This window comes from Cucumis melo, chromosome 9 (assembly GCF_025177605.1).
Source record: "Cucumis melo cultivar AY chromosome 9, USDA_Cmelo_AY_1.0, whole genome shotgun sequence".
Lineage (NCBI taxonomy): Eukaryota > Viridiplantae > Streptophyta > Magnoliopsida > Cucurbitales > Cucurbitaceae > Cucumis > Cucumis melo.
This window is the reverse complement of record NC_066865.1, coordinates 20,540,726-20,555,892: the sequence shown is the minus strand read 5'-3', so window position 1 is coordinate 20,555,892 and position 15,167 is coordinate 20,540,726. Positions and strand designations below refer to the sequence as shown.

The window sequence follows — 15,167 nt, the reverse complement described above, 5'->3', positions numbered from 1 at the left end:
ATTTGATATCGAAGTATGATAGATTCAATATTAGTGTGGCGATCTTGCTTAGATTGACCAAAATTCAAAGCTTTGACAAGCACGATTACTAACTTTAAAAAAATTAAATTACTAATTTACATAATAATAATAAATATTAAATTACTAACCTGGCGAATATTAAACCATTATCATTATATTCAACTTATCATTAATAATATAAATTTTACTTTATGATAATGAGTTTGAAATGGTAAATCACAATCAACAATTCCCGTACGGGGCTCCAAAAGGCAAACTCATGGGCTTGATTCTGACAGCCCAATGAAAGTTGGGCCTGAGAGTTAGGATGATTGGGTGAAAGTCCAGCCCATAAGGTGGCCTATTTCAAGTCTTTTAGTGAAGCCCAAAATGCAGCTCATGGATAGTCCATAGTAATTTGAGAGTGTCATGTTATCGTTTGTATGGAAATTAAAATTGTTACATTCTATTTATTTATACACACATGTTCATATCTTGTTATTGCTACTTCTTTTAGAAAACTATTTAGAATTTATATTATGTTTGGATTAAATTTACAAGCTTCTAAACTAAAATTTCAATTTCATTAATTAAAATAGTATTATATGCATTTCACGATCGCTATATTAATGTCTTATATCTAATATATTACTAACATACTTAGAATATTTCATATATTCTTGTTCATCGATGAATAGTATGTTGATGAACTAGAGATTTAACATGTTTACTTATTGATATCTCATACACTAATGATTGGACTAATAAATGTGATGCTCTTGTTGACTAATAATATTTAATAGAATACCACATACCTTTCTACTTTGATATATTGTTAATACGCTAAAAAAATCTAAAAAAAAGTTTTAAGTACATTATTTGGATTATACTAGTGTATCAAAATTTACATTTAAATTTGTAATATATTGATGTATATATATATATTCAGTATACCAATTTAGAAATTCTTTTTTCGTAAATCGGTGTGAATATTTGTCATAATGTATGCATTTATACAATTGATTTATTTTAAAGTTAGTATATCAATCTATTCCAATTGAAAAGAGCAATAAAAATAAAAATATTGAGATTACAACAAAATAAAAAATAAATAAATAAGTAAATAAAAAACTAATTATATAGAGAGAGCAAAATTAAAGAAGAAATGAGATTTTTTTAAAACGAAAAACCAAAAAGTAAACCAATTTCACTATTTACTTTTAGCTATTTGAAGTAAAGAGTGATAGGTGGGGATGACATTTAATTAATTTGTTCTGTTCAATCAAGGAAAAAATTTATAATAAATAATTGGGATAAGTTACAATTTTTAGTTTTATCCCTCAATTTTAAAATTTAGGAACAAAGGTTTATATGATTTTATTAAATATGACCTTTATGAAATATAGAGTGGAAAAGGGACTACTTTTTATATTACTTCTTTTTATCTACTTTCTATCCTATTTTATCTCTCTAATAATAACAATTTATTCTATTTATCAAATTTTCTTCCAATAAATAGGTTCATTAATTTCTATAATATTTAAGATTAATATAATGAGAAATTTTTATACTTTATAAATAGTTTAGTTATTATATGGGGAAAATGCGGCATAAATAAATAAAAATTTCTAATTAATTCATTAAATTAAAAGCAGATAACTACTTTTTTTTTTTTTCAATACATCAAAATGAAGGAGAAGAGAGAGAGAAAAATAAACACAAAAGTTCCGGCGATCAATCCGACCTCAGATTTCCGTCCGGCGACGGCGGAGCCACCCGATTCATCATCCGGTTTGTGGGGAGGCTTCTTATAGTAATAAGGGAAGTACGGCAGAATAGGGTCCGGCGGCGGTGGAGTGACGCCGTCAAAGCTGTTGCCGTCCGACGGCGGCGGGTTATATGGGTAATAAGCAGCCGGCGGAGAGTAGTACGCGGGAGGAGAGTAGGAGCTATAGCCAGGCTGAGACGGGGGAGATGGAGTCGCCGGTGTGGTGGTGCCAGGGCCGGTGGGCGGAGGGTAACAGGGATAGGGGCAGGTGTCGTCGGACCGTGTCGCCGGCGGGAGGAGAGCTATGACCAAGGCGAGGAGCACAGCCGGGATGGGAGAAGCCATTTTTAGGAGGAGAGAGGAAGTGAAGTTTAGAGAGAGAAATTTTGGAAGAAACAGAGAGAAGTGTGAAGTGAAGAGAAAGTGTCGATTTGAAAAGGGGAATTTGTCAAGAGGAGGAAAGAAAAAATGGAAAAAGTGGATTTCTTTTTTTAATTATCTTTTCCATTTCCTTTTTGGAAATTATGTAATAAATATATATATGAATACAACTTTTGAACTTTGAAAAGTAGTTTTAAAAAAAAAACTTTACAAATGATTCATCAATCAACTAATAACATATGTATAGCTTTTTCATTTAAAAAAGAATTATTAGTATATTTGCATTATTTTCTCTTGAAGTCAAAATCAATAAGATTTGAAACAATTTTATAAGAAATACTTAAAAAAGATAATAATCTAGTCTAATCTTTTCTTTTTTTTTTTCTTTCAAGGAAATAATCTATAGTCAATCTACAAAGAATACTAAGCAGATATGTCTAAAAAACACAATCAAAGAAATAGATAAAATGGGGATGGAAAAAGAATATTCTAGATAGTAACCCAAATCATTTTGTAGATAAATATGAATATATGATGAGGTGTATATATATACTTTTTCTTTTAATAATTGTAGGTGGAAATAATTCAATTATGTGGACAATTAAGGTGGAATTGGAAATAATACTGAGTGATAAACAATTGATGTTTCTAAAATGGCTAACAATGTCACAATTACATAAGTTGACCAAAAAAAGATATGTAAATTAATCATGTATTATGCTTCGAATAATTACCTAAACAGAGTCTTATTAATCTTTCAATTCTTACATTATAACCAAATACAACTTGAAATTTAAAATGGTATATGCAATAGATTCAAACTCTTCTTTCTATATAATATCTAAACTTGTTAGAAGTTCAAATTTGATTGATGCAAAACCATTGAAAACAACTTAGGACATTAGGTTAATATTAAGACAATTTTGATCGCATTATTAGATTTCCGAGCGGATGTATTTCTCTTTGTTGCCTCAATTCCTATAGGTGAATAGTGTAGCACATTAAAATAAATCCAAGAGATTCAAAAGTTATATAAAACATGATAAAATAGGGTACTTAAAAAGACTATTAGAACTTATTATCTAAAGTAGTAAAATACATATTTCTTTTCAATGATTCAATTATAAGAATTTTAAAGTTAAACTTATTTGAATTTGAGCAATCTTGTACTTATAGGTAACTTTTGGAGATTTTCTTAATTAGGACGATAGAATTATTGAATTGAACCATCTTAGACCAAATGGACAAAAGGACAAATGCAAATTAAAGGCTATATATATATATATATATAAAAGCATATAGCTTTGCCGAAAGTTACCCATTTGTTGAACGACGATACGTCTCGACTTAGAGAGGTTAAAGGGTCTACACCCTCCAATTCCAAATTCTAGATTTAATTTCGGAGTTCTAGGTTAGTTCATCTCGTACATTATAACTCTATTAACACAAGTCATTGTTATAACAAAGACCACACCAATGTGAAAATCTCTCTCTCAATTTTTTTCATCATTCTAAATTTACAAATTGATGCATCAAGTTTGACATAGGATGAGACATTGCACAAGAAGTAATGTAAGTCCCAAAAAAACAAAATGACATTTGGTTAATAATTGAGAATATAGTTTTGGCCTTTACAAGTAGCTCAAATTAATTAAATAATGAACTTGAGACATCCCAAAGGATGCAATGATTATTTCGAGTGTCATTAGGTATAAAATTCAAATTCTAAATCATGACTAACTCTTACACTTTTGGAACATTACTTTTTCTACAAATCAATAATATAAGATTGTGTTGATCAAATTTGAACCCAACTTATACTAAAATATATGCCCTTAAGCTAAACTTGACGTATACCAAAATTGATAAGCTTAAAACACATTATATATAACATGTATTGTTGTTCTAGAATATTGATAAGTCGGTAATTACTTTGTATAATTTTTTATATTCACACCGATATTTTATCATCTTTTTAAGTGTTTTAATTTTCCTCACATCCTTTAGTCCTAATAAACATTCAATTTTGTGCAAAATTTAGCTTAGATAACATAAACACTAATTAATACTTATACTTCAAAAATACTTCACCAAGTGTACTATACTATATCAATTCCATATAAATTTGTATATATATGGATCACTAGACTAAGTAATATATTATTTGAATTGGCTTTGCTTGACCAAATGACTAATTCTTCCACTTTCAAGTTTCCTATTATTGAAGTCTCCACTCTCACCAAAACAATAAAGCCTTGATTATCAGTTTTACCTAAAGATTCCACATGACCAAACACAAATTCCCCCAATTTTGAAAATTCTTTTTTATGTTTCTACCAAACTTTTATTATTATAGGTTTCTCAACTTTTGGTTGAGTAGTTTTCTTTCTTTATTTCTTTCTTTCCTTCTTCCTTTCCTTCTGTCCAAACTCTTGTTATTTGATTCATGGGATTGGAAAGTTCAACTATATATATATAACTAACATTTGATTTCTTTAAATTTTTATATTTAGATTATGTAGGGAAGGAAGGCTTATTTAAAAGTTTGTTTATAAAATCTTAGTTTTAATCGCCAAATCTATAATTTTTCTTGATTTAAAGTATATAGTTAGAATTGAAGACCAAATTTTGAGGAATGTGAATTTTCAATGAGAACGTTGCTTTTCATAATTTGTCTTTAAAATTTATGTTTATTTCATCTCAATTTTTTTAGCATTGTTTCATGTTTGTTTAACTAATACTTGAATTTGTTCTTTTGTCTTTTGTTAAGTTTTCAAATTTTGGTATAATTATTTAAAATATTATTAGAATGTGGATAACAAAACAAACGTATAAGTTGCTTAATTTTTAAAAGGAGAAAAAAGAGTTAAATGAATTTATTTTATTTTGAGAATCCTTAATTTCCTTGTATATGATTCTTTTTATAAAAAATTAAGAAAAAAAATTCTTTTCATAAAACATGAAGAAAAGAATTGTTGAAGGAATGTAGCATATGCATTTTATGGAACAAAAAATATTATAACTATAACTACAAACCCCTTTTCGTAGCTAAAGAATATACATACATATATAGATAGATATTATAAAAATTATTTGATTTCAAATAACAAAATTATCAAAAATATTTAGATATAATAAAGGTTTAAAATTTATCATTGATTTGATAAACATTGATAATATATTAGTGACATTAATAGATAATGATAGAAGTCTATCAACATTCCTAATACATTTTGAAATTTTCTTAAATTCAATATTTGGGTTAGTTTTGCTAAATTTAGAAACAATCTTATAATTATAAATCTGGTCAATTATCGTAATAAAATTCTAATATTACATTTATTATTATTTAAAAATAATAATCAACATGGAAAAAATCGTAAAATAATTTCATACATGGAATTAATTATGCAGAAATTCTTTCCAAAAAAATAACGCCTGCAATTGATTGAATTTAATTCTGATAAACGTAACTTTTTTCTAGGAAATAATTTGTGAAGTATTTGAATTTAATTTTATTTTTTAGAAAAATCTAAATTAATAATAATGACTATTTACATAAGGATATTTTTGTGAGATAAAAATAAGAAAAAAAATATATGAAAATTCAAGAATAAAAAATAAAGTCACCGGAGAGGAAACTTAAAATTAAGTTTACTGACGCAATTAGAAAAATGTCAGTAAAAAAATCAAAATCTACAAAAGGACTAACCAAGAAAACTCAACAGTACGAACAAGAAATCTTAATTTGGAACAGAATCATCTACAAAATTTCCATCCAATCGCCTTAAAAAAATTCTCATCCTTACTTCGAGAGCCAATGCCTCAATCTCCTCAAAAGAAAAACTTACAAAGATTGAAAATCAAACCAAAGCTCATCATTAACCATAGACAATGAGGATTAAAATGAAGGGTAATTCAAATTGGATGAAATCCATAATTTTGGTGGGTTTTGATGGGTAATTCAATTCCCAATATCCCAATTCTCACGCCAAACACAGCTGGAAAGTAGAGTGATTTAGACGTGTAGTGTAGGTTAAGCTTAGTTTAATTTATAACTCCTAATTATGTTTAAATTATTTTAACTAATTTTTTACTTTATTTTATATATATCTTTTTTCAACAAAAAAAAAAAAAAAAGTTGACAGACTTTTAGTGACTTTAAAAATTGTTAGTCACAAAATGTGTTGTTGGAGTTAGGTTTACTTTTATTTCAACGAATAGCCTAAAGAAGAAACAAAAAAGAAGGAAAATAGAAAGCAGCCTATGATGGAAAGGGAAAATGTAGACATAATAGATTCATTAATTTCGTCTCTTTTAAATTAGTAAATACTTATTTAGGATGTATTTAAGTATTTTTTTTTCTTTAAATAATATACATAATCAATAGTGTAAAGTTATTAATTACGAAGTTGGAATTTTTTCACTTTTTTAAATAATTTTCTGCTAAACGGTGTGATGTGTTATCATTAAATTATTATTTTATTAACATATTCAAACATATAAGCATGATGGTTAAGCAACGAAAAACTACTATCACTAAAGTGTACGTATTTGAATATGTGAAAAAAATGATTGGTCATTTTTAGTGATTTGTATATAATACATACATATGTATATGTATATTAAATATATTGATGTGACATAATATATAATAGAAGTAAACCGGTTGAGGTTCGACAAGAAGGTTTGTTTCCACTAGATTAACTAAATTCATATGCATGTTCATCTTTCTTTTCTTTTCTTTTTTCATTAATACATTGTCCTTTTCAACGGGATAAAAACACATACATGTCGTTGACATCAATCCCTATCGATCTTAAAAAGCTATTAGGATAAAGAAAAGTTAAAAATAAGATTTGAAAATGGGTTAGATCCTTAATGAATTAGATTAGATTATTAGAGTTTATGTGTTAGTGTCGGTGGAAAGAGTTTTTGGTTTGAAATTTATATATATATATATATATATATAAAGTGTGGTTGTTATATCTACCATTGATTCCCATTTCCATTAAAAATGTTGGGTCATCTTCTTCTAAAGTCTTTTTCTTTGATTCATGAATGTCCAATATTCCAAAATTTATCAACTTTATTTCCTTTCTATTCATGGTTTTCTTTTTATTAAACAATTCTCATATTTTAGACTTTTTTTTTTTGTCCCTACTAAACATTTTCCAAATTTTATATATACCTACCTCATTCAAAGTAATCCCCTAATGAAAACTTTTAAAAATAAATATACATATACTATATGGATAAAAAAGATATTTATTATTTTACAAAATTATTTCAAAAGACAGATTTACTAAAAACATTTACAAATATAACAAAATGTTTAAAGTATGTCGTCAACATAGATAGTAGTCTATTGTAATCTATCTCATATATCTCGTATAAGTTGTAATATGTTGATATATTTGTAGATATTTTCATTTGTTTTGCTATATTTAAAAACAATTTTTATAGAAAAATTGCATCATATGACAAAAAAAATTAGAAAAAAAACAACATCATATAGTATCTCTTTTTTGCATATTGTAAATATGACAAATAATTAGATATATCATACCGCTATCAAAAGACTGTATACTTCTAAATTTGCTATTTTTACAATTTAGAAAATATAGTGACTTGAGTTTTATTATTATAAATTGTTTTCTATTTTTGCAAATGCTCTATTTTTATATTAATAACTTATAAAAAAAATAAGATTATTATATAAGATAAATGCAATTTCATTATAACATTTCAATTCGATAAACAAGTTTATATATATATATATATATAATGCTCTACAAACTCTTACTTAAAATTCCCTCAAAATATTGACGTACATACTTATTGATTACATAAAAATTTTCAAAAATCTAATTGAAAAAAAGTCTATATATCCTTTGGCATGGACATCTCTCTCATGTGAATATTCTTTAAAGAAATTGTGGAAGGGATAAAAGTTAAAATGCTAAAAAAGAAAAGCTGTGTATCTTTATTTAAAGAAAAATGATACGCAAGAAAATATTTGTCATCCTTTTATGTTTTATGATAATAGGATTCATGTCACTACATCTTTTAAATTGTAAAAGTAGCAAATTTAAAAGTAGATAGTCATTTGATAGTCCTTCAATAATTCTCTAATAGTCTTATGATATATTTAATTACTTTTCATATTTTTCATATTTGCAATATGCAAAAAAAAAAAAAAAAAAAGATGCTATGGACTGTTTTTTCTAAATTGTTTTGTCATATGATACAATTTCCCATGAATAAATTTATTGATGCAATTATTTTATCTATTGATAAATTAATGTAATTGATATAATTTATATTGAAGATTATAAATATATTTATGAACAAAATAACATTCAAACGAGAGAGTACGAGAATATAAAATATGGTTAAAAGAATTTAAAAGAATTAAAAATTAATATTTATCTTCGTAAGCTGTAGCCTTTTGGGTAATTTAGTCCTAAAACTTCAAAATTAAACTTTACCTTCCTACAAAGTTTCATTTTTATAAACTTAAAACTTTTAATGTTATAAGTACAATGTAATATGTTGGATATGATTTTAATTATTGATATTAATAAAATCATAAGAAAAATAATAATTTTGAAAAAATAGATATATATATTGTTTCCACCTTCGTGGATAAGGCTTCCTCCCCTTTGTAAAAGATAAACATATTCTCTCTTTTTCTCCAATTTTACGAACCTTTTAAAAAGATGAAAAGATACTCTCTACTTTCTATTTTTACAAATTAAAAAGAAACTTACCTTAATTTTATTGTCTATTTTTATATTTCATTTATTGTCACCGATTTATTTCAGTTGTAAACACTCTTAGACCAATAATTATTCGGATTGTATATTTCTTCAACCCAAAATAACCCTTATCGGATAATGAATCCAACCCACACCTAAATCTCAATTTACCTCATGAAATTTTTTCTTTTTAAAGTCTAAAAAATGTTTTTAAGAATTGTTGGAGAATTAATTATCTAAAAAATCATAAAAGTAAATTAAACTAAAATAGATATATGTATTTATAATAGTAACATAAGTGGTAGGAAAAACATATTTTTTAAGAAATTAATAATGAATAATCCATGAACTAATCTAATTAACCTTTAAGATTTTTAACCATACGGATTTAGTTGGGTTTAAATTGATCAAATTTTCGAAAAATTGGGTATTTTCAATATGCATGCCTAGTGCTACTTCTTTCCATAAAATGGAGATGGAAAAATAGAAATCAATTGAACCAAAATTTTAAACCATGAAGGGATTATATGTTGATTTAAAACCAAAATTTAATCTTGAATTATATGGTCTAAGAGAGGGAAAGTTCTTTACAACTGCCATATGTTCTCCAAGTTGTTGTACTTAAAATATTATCATTTTCCCTTTGAACTTATCTTTAATGGCAACCACATCTTCAAATTCTTATCCTTAGCTTCTACCTTTTTAACCAAACCAAATTTATACTTCATTAAATATTGTATTGATTACTTTTTTTTTTTTTTCTTTTTTAACTTCATTCCTAATCTTCTAAGCATTGTTGCTTCTTAATATATTATGTTTTCTTTTCAATCAAATATTTACCGTTATTAATGGATTGTTAAAGAAAATGTGTAAGTTTGAAGTTTGTAGTTTTCTTATAGTATATACCATCAAATTTCATTTCTTTTTTGTTGATAAGATTTTCCTCCAAGAATAACTTAAAATGACGGATTTAAAATCAACTTTAATAAAAAGAAAAAAAAATGTAAAATTTATAGTAAATTACAAAGGGTAAGTCTAAATTGGTTTACTTTTCAAAATTTATAATTTAGATGGAGAGTTTTTTATTAATACAACTTAATTTGATGTTTCCCTTAAAAAAGAATGGAATGGATTTCTCCCAAATTAATTATTGTAATAACTAAATTTTGATCCAAAAGAGATAATTTTATCGTGTAATGACTTTGATCTTAATCGTCTCAGAAAAAATATGCTCTTCAAAATTAGCTTAACATATTTAATTAAATGACATACTTGTTAAGAAAAGGATTAGAGTAAAAAAAACTTAGTTAAACGAAGACAAAAAGAAAAAGAGAGAGAGAGAGGAGAAGGCATAAACTTCATATATATTTTCATTGAGAAAATAAAAAATCAATTAAAGGAAGAAAAAGTGGTTTTATAAGATCTAAAATTGATTTTTTAGATCGACAATTAAAGGGAAAACATTATCAACTATAGCCCAAGCTATGCTATGCTAATTTGGCAATTATATATATATATATATATCATGTACATTAAAAAGAAGTATAATTATAAAAACTCTTCTAGATAAAAACAATGATAATAATAAGACTTTAGCCCAAGTCATCATAGCAAAAAAAAGATGGTGGTAGGTTTAATTTCTTTTTATGTATTGGTTGTTGGAATAATGAGGACTAGTTCATCTCATAAAATGTGAATGAGTGGAACTTCCTTCTTCTAATGTTTGTTGGAATGAAAAATGAGAGACGTCTAGATGAGTAAAGGTATATGAACTACTTAAAGTCCATCGCAAACAAAATTTGCACATTCACATTTACTTGGAACAACTATTTGGTGTTTAAAAATTAACCAATTATTGGACAATTATTATATTACTTTTATATTTCTTGCTTTAGTATTTCATGAGTTTTGTGATATACCTTACAGACCTTGAAACAATCTCTATGAGACGTTCAATTGTGTGTATTATACTTGTAACAACTCAAAAGAAAATACAAAAATTAAAGGAAAAAAAGCACGTTAGACACAAATTAAAATTTTTTGAAATATATTAGACACTAAATTTATTGTTTAAGACATAACGGACCCTTTTCAAACTTCATGGACAATATTGATTACAAAACTATAAAACTAGGAATCTAAACGACACTAATTATAAAATTTCAAAAACTTAATAAATATCAAACTTCAAAATCTTAAAAACTAAACTTGTAATTAAATATAGATATTTTTTCAAAGAGTTAATTAACTTTCTCATTTAAATTTGTTAGCAAAATGATGCGTAATTTTCCTTTTTCTTCTCTTTTTTTATAAGAACGAAAAAATAAAAAAGAGTCAAATAGACTTTACAAAGGAAGTTGTATTTTTTTATCTCTTCCTCCTCAACTAACTAGTTTGTTGGTTTAAACTAAAAGTAATGATTTCTATGCAAATTTTAACGAGTTTGGAATAATTTTTTAATTGTATGATTTTTTTTAAAAAAAAAAAAATTGAACGTTATATTAAACTTTATAAATTCTAAACATATGTTCTACAATTTATGAAAAGAAAAGCATATCAAAATATGAACACGTCTTTCCTAATATAGAGTTATGATTACATCAATTACCTAAATATAAGTTACAAGTGTAAGAAACTTTTAATAAATTTAGAGATAGAGGTGAAAAACTTGGACTTTTCTTTTTCCCAAAATATATCAATTAGTATATAGGACACGTGTCAATTTGAATCCCTTGTAGAAAAGAAAAAGAAAATACACTTTTTAGTTTTTAGTCGATGAAGAGGCCATGTGGATAATGAGGTGTAATATTATATCATAAAAAGAAAATTAAAGTGAAAAAGAAAAAAAAAAAGAAAAGATGAAGTCGGAGAGTTTAAGGGAGAAAGAAATCCAGTGGGGCCGCACTTTGGTAAAACCGAAGATGATCATCCTCGTAAGCCAAAAATAAGCCTACACCTGACCTTATCGCATCTCGTAGAACTCTCTGACACCCGATCCAATGGCTCGGGATCGGGTCCCCACTTTCCAAGTACACTACGCATTCCCCCCTCGGAATTTGAACTCCCACACGTGTCATTACAATATTCGTTAGCCCCACATTTTAATTTACTCTTTTGCCCTCTACCACTTCTTTTGGCCGGTGCTTTTCCCTTCTAATTCCACTAACAATCCTTTTATTTTATTCATTACTTTTTAGATCCATTTAATTTAATTCCGCTCCACACACCCTCATCTTTCTAAGATTTTGATTTTAAGGACTTTGATGTTTGATTAGATACAAATGAAAACAACATTTAAAATTAAAATTAATTTGATGTGAAAAAGTAGATAAATTTTATGTGAATTGAACAAGACATTCTAAGTAAGCTTGGTTCCATTGATTCAAGGGGTTGTAACAAACTTAGGTGGGAGGGGAAAAGGAGCTTTTTGCTTTTGGAGAAAACGACGCCGTTGAGGAATATTTAATAATTAAATTAGAAGGAAGATGGGAAGTCGCATTTTAACAACCAATGGGGCCCAGATGACAAATTAATTTTCGTATTCATCTGTTAATGGATGACTCTAGATAATCCAAGGTTATATCACTCTCATAAATAAATAAATAAATAAATAACACATATTTCCATAAATTATGAAGAAAAAGTATCATATGGCTCCGTCACTACAAATTTAAAAAATGAATTCATTACGAATATTTTAAGTTAAATCAATAAAATGTAATCAGTTTTAAGTATAATTATTTGCAACACAAAACTCAATTATATGGTTTGTGGGACGATAGCGATTGAATTCGAATCATCCAAATTAATTCATATTGAAAAAGGGAAAATAATCGCACTTAATAATTTTGGCCTAATTTTCCATATTTTCATTGAGAAAGGAGAGAAAAATAAATTGCTAAACAAAAAACACAGAAATTTTCTCATTTTTTTCTTATCACAAATTTCTGGACAAATCAAATATTTAGTACAAATTACAAAATTATTGGACAAGAAAATTATGATGATGAACCATAAAAATTCTAAAACAATAATATCCCAAATTTAAAAATTTCTCGTACGGGGGAATTTGTTTTACCTTACGAGAAATTCCATTGAGATCCCACCGTTTCTAACCGACCAACAGAAGCCCGGCCAGAACAACCCCAACCGCGGCGGCGGCGGCGGATCTTCGCCCGGCGGCGTTGTAATTCTGGTCGATGGGATAGAGGTCGCCGGGAGGTCCAGTTATGTACATGAACGACGGAGACGGCGGCGGAGGGCAGTTGGGGTTTTTGGGCTCCTTCTTCTTGGGGGGTGGGGGCGAGTAGTAGGGGACGACATCGGGCGGCGGAGGAGACGGCGGCGGGGGGTGAGGGGTACACCAGCGGTGGAGGGGGAGATGGGGGGTTTTGTTCGCATGGGGCGCACTTGACGTTGGGGTCGGTGGGGGTGGTGGTGTCGTCGAGGCGGCGGACGGTGGCGGAGGTGAGGGCCGAGGAAGGGGAAATGAGGAGAAGGAAATTGAGAAAAAGGAGAAATTTGAGAGGAAGCATTTTTTTAGAGAGAAGAAAGAGTGGGAAATTAGTTAGATGGATGGGTGCATGGAAACTGTATAAAACTTTGAAGACTTTTAAGAGAGAGAGAAAAAGGAGTGTTTGGATTCCCAGCTAAGGGAATAGTTTTTTCTTTCTTTCTTTCTTTCTTTCTCTCTTTTTTTTCTTTTCATTTTCTTTCTTCTTTTTAATGTCATTTTTATTCTCCTTCTTATATTTAGTAGTATCGAATCTATCTTATACGTTCATCACTTTTACACACAATGAAACAGTAGACATTTTATATTTCTTTTAATATAAGCATACATACACACACACATATACATATATATATATATATATATATATGTATGTATTAATAAAGTTGAATTGATGAATCAAAATTTAATGAATGTAAAAAATTAAAGTACAAAAATGGTATTTAAATTAATTGGTAATAATAATAAAATTAATAATGTTGGTTGGGAGAAGGAATGGGGGAGTGCATGTGCATGGTCCATGTTAGGGGTCCCACCATTCGGCTTCTCACAAATGCCGTCTGATTCACATTGCTTTTCCCCTCGATGCATTTTATTAAATTAGTTTGACCAACGAAAAAGAAAAAAACTTCTTCAGGAAGAAATTAAATTTTACGAAAAACAATTAATTAATGTCCATAAATTCCTCAATTTAGATTCAAAGTAAAAATTATCTTTCTGAATGAAATTAGATTAAGAAAACTACTTGTATTGATAAATATTATTCACTCTTAATTGTTATAAAGTTATTGGATTTGAGTTTTAGACTATTCACACCCCATTTTTTTATTTCCTAAATTGGAAAATTGTTTATTTATCATTGCACTGATTTTATTTTATTAAAGAAATTTTCATTTTAAACATTTAATTTCATTCAATTTGAGGATTAACATAGGGGTAAAGTTAGTAATTTTGACTTTTATTTGTTTATTATTATAATCTTAAAGGATTCTGCTAGTTTTTTTATGGCTTAATTTTTTAACAAAACATTCAACTATTTATGGTCCATCTATGAAGTTAATTTTTTAAATATTTCAGGTTTTGTTACAATTTTTAAAAGATCAATTTTCAATTTAGTATAGTTTATTTATCTTATTGGTAGTCCTTAATGTTAATGAATGAATTTGGTTTGAGTATGGAAATTTTTTTGTTAATATAAGAAAATTAAAACACTAATATGGATGTTGAAGGGTTTTTCAAAAATAATAATAAAACAACAAATTATTTACGCTTAAAACACTAATACGGATGGAATATGATATATATTCGAGCGTTTACTACAAGAAATCGGGGTTCTCCCGACACCGAGAAAGACGTCGGCAGAAAAATCGTTGGGAATAGCTGGCTCTTCTGACGCCAAGCGTAAGACGTCGGGAGAAAAAGCTTGTCCCGACGCCAAGCATAATGCATCGAACACACGTTGGGAATAAGGTCACATTAATTATGGCAGACATGTATTCTCGACGCATTATGCATGGAATCGGGGCTAGCATCGGGAATAAGGAGCATTCTCGATACTATTATGGTTCATTGGCAAAGCCTCGTCGTAAATTAGGGTGGTGCATCGGGAAAGGTGGAGCATTCCCGACGCCGTAAATGGGATCTCCCAACGTTTTTATGATGCGTTGGGAGATCCACTGTAAATTTATTTTAGTTCTATGAATTACATAACCGAAAAAAAAAGAGTAAGAAAGAAAGGGAGAAA

At 27.7% G+C, this 15,167-nt stretch overlaps 1 protein-coding gene and 1 pseudogene across 1 annotated transcript; both read right to left on the bottom strand.

Moving 5' to 3' along the window:
* Nucleotides 1-1,615: 1,615 nt before the first annotated feature.
* Nucleotides 1,616-2,271, bottom strand: LOC103504577 (proline-rich receptor-like protein kinase PERK8). The gene has a single exon (XM_008468935.3). It carries the CDS (start codon nt 2,111-2,113, stop codon nt 1,676-1,678), a length of 438 nt encoding a protein of 145 aa, XP_008467157.1. The 5' UTR covers nt 2,114-2,271; the 3' UTR covers nt 1,616-1,675.
* A 10,534-nt stretch (nt 2,272-12,805) lies between these two features.
* LOC103504576 (leucine-rich repeat extensin-like protein 3) lies at nt 12,806-13,634 on the bottom strand (annotated as a pseudogene).
* Between the last annotated feature and the right edge of the window lie 1,533 nt (nt 13,635-15,167).